The sequence below is a fragment of the Cyprinodon variegatus genome, unplaced genomic scaffold, assembly GCF_000732505.1.
Source record: "Cyprinodon variegatus isolate N-32 unplaced genomic scaffold, C_variegatus-1.0 Scaffold228, whole genome shotgun sequence".
Lineage (NCBI taxonomy): Eukaryota > Metazoa > Chordata > Actinopteri > Cyprinodontiformes > Cyprinodontidae > Cyprinodon > Cyprinodon variegatus.
In genome coordinates this window covers 158,694-167,660 of record NW_015150681.1, presented here as the reverse complement: position 1 = coordinate 167,660, position 8,967 = coordinate 158,694, and the positions used below count along the sequence as shown (strand labels likewise).

At 35.7% G+C, this 8,967-nt stretch overlaps 1 protein-coding gene across 1 annotated transcript; it reads right to left on the bottom strand.

The window, feature by feature from the left end:
• Nucleotides 1-388: 388 nt before the first annotated feature.
• On the bottom strand, nt 389-8,967 carry sarnp (SAP domain containing ribonucleoprotein). The gene is made up of 11 exons (XM_015381080.1): nt 8,878-8,967; nt 7,006-7,105; nt 5,456-5,499; nt 5,304-5,374; nt 5,086-5,137; nt 4,254-4,327; nt 3,108-3,145; nt 1,840-1,865; nt 1,671-1,739; nt 1,282-1,368; nt 389-1,187 (listed from the first exon to the last, which is right to left on the bottom strand). Exons 1-11 carry the CDS (start codon nt 8,908-8,910, stop codon nt 1,146-1,148), a joined length of 636 nt encoding a protein of 211 aa, XP_015236566.1. The 5' UTR covers nt 8,911-8,967; the 3' UTR covers nt 389-1,145.

The window sequence follows — 8,967 nt, the reverse complement described above, 5'->3', positions numbered from 1 at the left end:
CATGATTCTATTGCACTATTGCATCTTCAGGATTGTTAATGTACATTTTTAAAAAGTGTCGCAATAATTAATCAGTCATTATCAACACATATTAAATATGAAAGTTTGTTAAAATATTTAAGAATGTTTCAGAGCAGGCCCTTAGCAGAATAACCACCAGTTTGTGAGCTCAAGCCTAGTGGGATAGAGGAGAGAAATGACAGAATACCAGTTATTTCACATGTATAAAGTTAGACATGAATTTTGAAATGGCTAATCAATGTTTGGCTTAAATTCCAATTGAGATGCTGTGTTTGATCTTACATGGCTGAATAAAAACAATTCCCCAACAAAGAATGGGTTATTTCAATTCAAGAGGAAAAAATAGAAAACAAGACAGAAGATTTCAAAAATTCAAAACAATTTATTTTAAATTTCAAAATGTTATAAAATGGACAGATAACCTGAAGTAGTATCATGGTGCCTCCTCCATGACAAAGAATTAAAAGGCTGTGTGCTAAATCAAAAGTACAAGTAAATTAAAACAAAATAAACATACAAGGAAACATCTTGTCACCTGAAATTTAGTAAACAACCAGAAAACTGATTTTTCAAGCCATGAACAAAAGAACGTTTTTCAAATGAACCATTTGCTGTTTAGCTACACTGGATGATGTCATAAAAAAAATTCCTGCAACTGTCTTTCAGAGTAATGAAATAATGTCTTAATGTGGCCAAAAACTGAACCTGAAAACAACCTTTAACAGAACTTTTCCTAATCTGAGGCCACTATCATCGCTCAACTTCTATGCAGCACTTTTTTTAAATTAATAATTGGCTTGGGTCTAAGAAATATAACCAGTTCTTAACATGAAAAAGCTGCAGGAAATAAAATGTTTATTGCTGCATAATTTTTAGTTTAAAAGAAACAAAAGAAGTTGGTCTATGCATCAAAATTTTATAGCGAGTAAAAACAGATAAATACAGTATTAGCTTTTAGCCTTCTGGGAAAACAGTCATTTCCAGAATCCACCTCTCAGATATGACCTTGCATTTAAGTGTACCTTTGATTGATAAAATTCCAGTCGGTGAGACTTTATCGGTTGTACAGCCTTAAACAAAACACTACAAAAAAAAAAAAAGAAAAAAAAAAGACAATCATCTTTTTAAACATTTCCAAATCTCTCTGCACGCTTCATCTTCTTTGCCTGCAGAAAAAAAAAATCCCAGGAGTGGTGGCATTAATAAGCAGATTGCTTTAGGGAATTTTCTAAAGGCTGCAGATGAAAAACCAAACTCTACCTCAACGTCCTCTCCTCCAACTGACGGGGCGCTCGTTAAGATCCCAAACCTCTCCTTTCTCTTTTTCAGCTTTTCATCCTCCACAATCTAAGTAAAAAAGAAAGAGGGTTTCAAATGAATAATAAAAGGCATGAATCCATGAAAACTTGCTCAAAAGTACTGTTTGAGAAGCATGCAAGCAGGTTAACTAAGCTTTTAACATTTTCAAGCATTATTCTCCAACAGATTTATTTATTTTTTAAAGATCCAGAATAATTGTGAATATTGAAGTGTAAAAAAATATAAAATATCTCCTGACGGTGTCCTTAAAAACAAAAGATCTGCTGTGTATGCCAAAGTTGAGTGTTGAAAACTGAAATGGGAGTTCTTCCAGGAACAAACTTTATCACCTTTTGTGAAACTGAGGAAACGTTCATGCCGAATCTTTCTGCCCGCTTCTTAAGCAGGTCAGCGCTCACCTAAATTAGACAAAAAAAAGCCGTCAATCAAACTTCATCTCTGCATCAGCTGGAGCCTCAATGATAAGCAGAAGCAGGAGGATGCTTGTGAAAAACTTACGCCAGTTTTGCTGTTTGCAACAACGCCTGTTCAGAAAAAAACACAAATAATAATTATACATTATGAAAAGTGCAGATGTTTTCATTTTATAGCACAAATTCACTGGAGAGAAGCTGAAAAAAAAAAGATTCCTGTCCTTCTCCAGAATGCAAATTAGACACAATAAGGTTTATTACAAACTATTAAAAAGATCAAGACACTGAAAATTATCCACTATTTTTTAATTATTTAAAGACACAAATTAAAGGGCATATACAAAGAGTCTGCATTTCTCCTATGATCCAAAATATTACAGCATTAAGTACAAGAACTGAAAAATAGGGTTTGCCTGCACTCTGGGTCTCTGAGCAAAGATCCTTAACCCCACACGGCTCCCCAAGGGGATGGGTTAAATGCAGAGAGTTAATTTTGTTGCTCTGTACTTGGGACAGTATAATGACAATAAAAGTTGGAGGAAAAAATTTATTTTATGTTTTTTAAGTCTGCTCCTAAAGGTGCTCAATGTTTTTCTTTCTTTAGTACATCAGAATTAGATGTTTGTTCAGCAAAGGGCCTGTTAATCACACAGGAGGGGAGGAAGTAAGGAAAGCTCTATAACATCCAGGGCAGCGTACCTTAAAGCACAGAGTTGAAGAGCACTGCTTTCTCTGATTTTTTTGTGATTTAGTTCCTTATGAACAGATTTATGCAGGTTTAAGGAAATATTTTTCCAGCACTGCAACTAATTACCATTTTACTAATCAATTAATCTGTTCATTGTTTATTTCAATACATTAATCAGTAATCAGGTAGCAAAACATTCTTAAAGATCACAGACTTTAAACCAGGTGAAACATTTGGTAACTTCTGGATAGAAGATACAAACGGACCAAAAGGTTATTTTTTCTTAAAGGCAAAATTAGTCTTTCGTACACAAATATATTTTAAATGTTTATTATTATTTTTTTCCCCTTTTTTTGATACTTTTTTGGTACAATTTCTCCTCTGATGGGGTCGCTTTGTCAGCTAAAGGCATAATCTCTATACAGTCTCTATACTCCAATTAACCAATTACTAAATTATTTGACTATTATTTCAATCATCAAATAAACATTAATTAATTATTAATTAATTTATTAATTAATCCAATTGATTGTTTTAGCCCTAATAATTTCCAATGTGTCTATGAGACCTCAAATAACTACTTACTTTTAACGATTTCTGAGTAAAATTAAATAGCTGAAGGTTTGCCATATCATTTGTTACATCTAGTGTTCACAGCGACATACCTGGGGACGGGCTAGAAGAATCGGACGGCATGCCAAACCTGGGGAAACAAAGCAGAGGGTAAAGTCAGCAATATTTAAATAAACTGCACTTATACAGCACTGTTTATATAGCACAGATAAAACCACAATGTGCTTCACAGACTGCAAGTTAAATAAGTCTGAATATAATATAAATATCAAACAAAGAACTCAGAAATAATAAAAACAATGAGATGGTATCATTAACAGCTTGTCGGGGGGAAAAAAGTAATTATAAATTTTTTTAAAGAATCAACATTCGCCCACACAGAGATAGGTCACCAATAGTTTTGAACTGGATTTTAGGAACCAAAGAAAGAACAAGAGATCAACATTTAAGTGATGTATGGAGGGGCCTGTTAATTAATGTCAAAATTGAGCGATACTGTAGCGCTGTACCTGGATACAAAACTCATTAGGAATGTATCCATAATACAATTGCTATTGCTTTTCTACATTTCTGGGATATTCATTGAACTTCGGTCTGGGATTCTTTCGAGAAGGCGTTTCTCTGTGGGGAGATTGAAAAAGGGGAGCCTTTCAAGTTCATTTGTTTTTCATGCCTTTAACTATTTGTCCTTTTTATCCAAGTGGTATTGAAAAAGGTATCGAGTATCAAATATTTTCTGCTACTTTTAGATGTAACCCTTGCTATAAACACCTGAACTACCTCCTAAGAAGCAGTAAAGTTCTGCTAATGGGGCCAATTTGAAGTCAGATGTGTCAAACCTGAAACGCATTTAAAAGTTAAATGATTTAAGTTCCAGACCCCTGACTTAAAGGATCAATAGTTTCCCTCCTTTTCAATACAAACAGCTGTCAACTAAAACGAGAGCTACTTTTGTTACCTTAAGAAAATGTACATGCTTAGCAAGTCATTTAATAAAATAGCAATAGCTTTTGAATCCCTACACAGAAAGAAGCAACTGTAAACGGGCACTTGCGGTTTTTAAATTTTATCTCAATTTATGTTTTCTACCCACAGTAACTTCTCATTGACAGATCCAATTCTTCCAAATTCTAAGCTTTGTGTCGTAAAAAGAATGAAGGAAATAAACGTTTACAGTTAAGACAACAGTATTAGAACTATAGTGAGCAAACATAATGTGATGTAAAGTTGGAACTCACCTTGCTGCACGTAAGGCCTTCTTGCTCTCAGCTGATGCTGGCACATTAAAACGCTCAGCTCTTTTCTGTAGTCTCTGTTAAAAAAGAAAAGGTACGTTAAGATCATAATTCCCAGGAAAACCCACCTGTTTTATGCGTCTTCCCCCGAAATTGAACTTTTAGAGCAGAGAGGTGCCTTTTATCTTACGTCTTGAAGACCCAGCTTACCAGGCCTACCCTCCCCCTTCTGCCGCATTACATCTTAGACAACCTTTATTGTCATTTTGTATACACTGTGTGTAAACAAAACAAATTTTTGCTTAGTACAGTTTTCAGAAAGTAAATGAACATTTCCATTCCAGAAAGTTCAGCAGTGATCAAATGTAAACAGTGTGGGAGAAAAAACACAGTGCAAAAATGCATTGATATGGAAGTTCAGAGTATTAAATATAAGTGGGGCCAATATGCAGTATTTTTGGTTTGGTGTTATCACTGTGATGCAGAGTCTGTGGCTGGTTTAGAGTTTTTTTCAGCTGTCTGATGGCGGTGGGGAAGAAACTGTTGCAGAATCTGCTGGACCCGCAGCAGATGCAGCAAAGCCTATTCCCTATTCTATTCAGCAGGAAAACACTCCTTTGTACCCCTCCCCAAATCAAACTGATGTGCTGACTGACTTTTACAATAATCTGTTACAACTGTGCATAGAGGTAAATTTAATTAAATGTTAAAACTTTGAATGATGGGTAACGCTTGCAGGACTTTTCCACCACCATGCAGCCCTATACCTATACAGTGAATTCCATTAGATGAAACAGAAAAGAAAACTTTAATCATTCTAAATGAGAAGACATACCTCACTGGCAGATAATGGAGGAGATATTTTCACCACCTTCTTCTCAGCAGGCCTGGAAAACAAAACAGAATTTTAATCAGGATATGCAGCTTTTAGTTTATCTCTTCAGAAACCCTGATTCCCCAAAAGCAAAGACAGACATATCTCTTATAACAGAGAGGAAAGTTCACGAAAATGTGAAGGAAAAAGATTTGTGCAGACTGTTTTGAGATACTTACGGCTCACTTTCAATCGCTTCAGAACCATTGTTCACATTTATGGGCTCAGTGCTCTCCACTTTACCAAAGTCCTGAATAAAACAGAAACCTTAACTCAGATACAGACGTATAGGAGGCAGAGTAAAATATCACATAAGTAGTAGTCCTTTTACCACAGAATCCTCAGCCAGGACTTCGTCTACATCCACGTCTTCTTCTGTTGTTCAAACAGTGAAAAAAGACATAAAGGACACAAAATGACATTAGCAAGTTTATAGTGATAAAACTATGAAGAGAGAGATTAACCCCGACACAGTCAGCAAACTATAAAATAAACAGGGCTGGGACTATTAACAGGATTACATAGTCCATTAAATTTACTTTAGCTAATTTAGTTAACTGAGTATACAGACAGTAATACTAAACAGAGATGTTCATTCTGCTGAAAGAACAGCTGTCTTAGAGAACTAAATAATCCAAAAGTGTCAAGAAATCTGCCTTGCTTTTAGAATAAAGAAACTTTAGCTGTAAATTTCTACAGAACTCTTCAAGATCCGAAGTCATTTAGAATGTTTTTAGAGCATAAACAGCAGTGTATAGGATTTCCTAAAAGCGCTAGCCTGCGAGTTCACGAGTCTACGGAAACTGTGGCAGACCAAACCAGATGAAAGTGCGCATTCAGCTCGGCAAAGAACTCATGCTCTTCCTCAACACTGAAGTCCTCAGACATTTTTCTTTCGTTGTTTCTTTCTTTGCACAGGTAAACAGCACATTTCTTCTTCTACGCTTGCATTATCGGCAGAGCAGACGCTGAATGCGCACTTTCATCTGGTTCGGTCTGCCGGCTTCCGTAGCGTCGTGAACGTGCAGGTGCGCGCTTTCAGGAAATCCTATACACTACTGTTTATGCTCTAAAAACATTCTAAATGACTTCGTTTTGAGTAAATTATGGACGCTACCCACTCAGGACACTTGGAATACATTGGACGAGCAGTATGGAGGAATATTGACACGTTTTTTGTGGACTTTTATGGACCTTTCTGTCTCGGTCACCATAGACCTCCATTATTTGAATGTCAGCAGACAGCAAGAAGCCTCCCAGATCTCCAGATGCATTTGAGATATCAAAAAAGTACTCCAGAGTGTTGTTCAGCATGGGGGTGAGTAGAAAATGAAGGCTAATCATGTTTTGGGTGTACTATTCCTTTAAGGGATTTTTTGGTCGTCATATTTTTTTTGCTTAAATTAAATATTGAAAGAAAAAACAGATAATTTATTTCTAAGACAAATGGCCCAGCCCTGGTTAGTCTTTGAGAAACATTTGTAACCAACATTCTTGGTTTCTCTCTTAAATTTTTTTTAGTCAGCGTTTGTTTTGGTGAAAGTAGATCTTACATTTCTATAAGTACGCTGAGGTCTGTTTGTGATTTTTGACAAAGCATTGGGGAAGTTCTGGTGTTACAGCAGCGAAAAGATTATAGAAAAAATTGTCACACACAAATATGGACCTTGGAGAGTTAATGGAAAAAAAAATACTGTACTGTAAAGTGTTTTAACAATATAAACATAGCAATATTAACCTTATTTTCATAAATCCCTTCAATTATTCAATCAAAATGTTGCAATGTCATGTTTCTTTGATGTAGTTCAGTCCTAGTAGTAATCCTGGAAACATGTCTTTACAACTGCTAAATATTACAATGTGAACGGTGCTTAGCCTCACCATGTTCGTCCAGATAGGCTTGGAGTCGGGCAATCAGATCTCCTTTATTTCCCTTGGTCTCCAGACCTCGGGCATCGCACTCTTGCCTCAGTTCAGCAAGCTGCAAACAGATGTGTTTTTTTGTCAACATAGTAAACAGCAGTGAATAAAAGTAAATGTTGAGGGTCATGATTTCTGAAGACCCCAACAGGAATCAGAGCAAAAACCTGTAGAAACAGCATAAATCTACACAAATGCAGGGCATATAACATCTAGGACGGAATTTTGACTTTTATGTGAAAAAATCTCTCTATACTAGGGCTGAAACAATTAATCACGATTAATCAAATATTGAAATAATCATCAACTAATTTAGTTACTAATTAATTGTTTACTGGAGTATAGAGACTCTAAAACATGCTTTTAGCTGACAGAGCAACCCACTTAGAGCAGTAATCATATCAACATTTTGCATTTAAGATAAAGACATTTTTTCCATATGCTCTAACGAGAACTCCTGCAGTGGAAAAGTTTTAGTTTCACCTGGTTTAATTTCCTAAAAAATATTCTTTAAGGACCCTTTGGCTATCCGAGAAAATAATAGACAGATTATCAGGGAGCTGGCTCAGAGCTCGTCTGCCTGGCTGTGTGTTTCCTGGACGGGGCCACCTTTTACAGCTGCTTTTCTGTATCTCTGTTTCTGTTTCCTTGAACCCCAGTCGTCCTCGGCAGATGGCTGCTTACACTGAGCCTGGTTCTGCTGGAGGTTTCTTCCTGTTAAAAGGGAGTTTTTCCTCTCCACTGTCGTTACAAGCATGCTTAGCGTGAGGGATTGCATCCGAGTCAATGAGTCGATGCAATTACCGTAACTGGTTTTCCTTAGATAGAAAACTTTGAATCCATTTGATTGTATGATCTGGTGAATTGTAAAGTGCCTTGAGATGACATGTGTTGTGAATTGGCGCTATAGAAATAAACTGAATTGAATTAATCAATATGTAAATTAATTGTAAGTTGTAGAACTAATATATACATTAATACCAACAAAAATGAAAAACCTGAAGAAAATGGTAAAGAACTAGATCACAAAGTGCTTTGCTTTAAAGGTTTGAAAGGCAGGTGTGAATTCTGTCTGTGTGAGTTTTTACATAATGCACCATCAGATCTCTCATTGAAATCATAACTCATATCTAAATTACATCACCTTTATGAATCAAGATTTAAAATGATATTAAGGGAGTTTGGGATGTATGGATAAAAATGGGTACGAAATTAGGAAAACAAAGTGGCTAGTGAGCAACTCTATCTAGAGCAGCCTCTTATAAGATAAATATATGGAACATATTCAATGATGGTTATTATTGGACTAAAAAAGAAGCCTAAAATCAAAAAATAAATCCTACAACATTTTTCATTATCAATATTGACATTTACTATGCTACATTTTCATCAATTATTTTAAAGGTGTTCTCAATTTTAGATTTAATTCACGCGCAAACGTTCTAAAGTGTATTTCCAGAGTAAAATGATGTGGGTTTTATCAACTTTAGACCGGCACAATATTTATTATTACTCAAATTTAGCTCTAAGTTGATTATAATGAAACAACTGAGAATTGCTTTATCCATTGGTTCTTATGGAAATATTTTTTCTGGTAGAATTTTAAATCCCAGTATTTGTTCATTCGTCTCCTGCCTGGCTAATTGTTAGCAAGCGCTCATTGAAAACACGCCGGTCGGAGCCCTCACAGCGGGAGGATCCTTTTAACCCTTAAAAATCTTTATTTAGCCATAACTCCGGGATATGCTTCCATGGTCAAAGCTTATACAACGCATTCCCCGCTTATAAACCCAGAAAATGAAAATAAAATACACATTTAAAGCTTAAACCAACCTTCAATTTCTGCAGTTCTATCACTTCGGCCATCTTTTTCTGTGTATGCTCCACTTCCTCCAATCAAACAGAAGCTGCTCTCCTTCTGAA

Excerpts from the sequence above, each read along its gene's own strand:
- sarnp (XM_015381080.1), bottom strand. The coding sequence starts at position 8,910 with ATGGCCGAAGTGATAGAACTGCAGAAATTGAAG. Across the intron at positions 5,375-5,455 it reads TCCTGGCTGAGGATTCTGTG|GACTTTGGTAAAGTGGAGAG; the intron begins GTAAAAGGACTA and ends TGTTTTATTCAG. Across the intron at positions 1,369-1,670 it reads TTTCCTCAGTTTCACAAAAG|ATTGTGGAGGATGAAAAGCT; the intron begins GTGATAAAGTTT and ends TTTTTTACTTAG.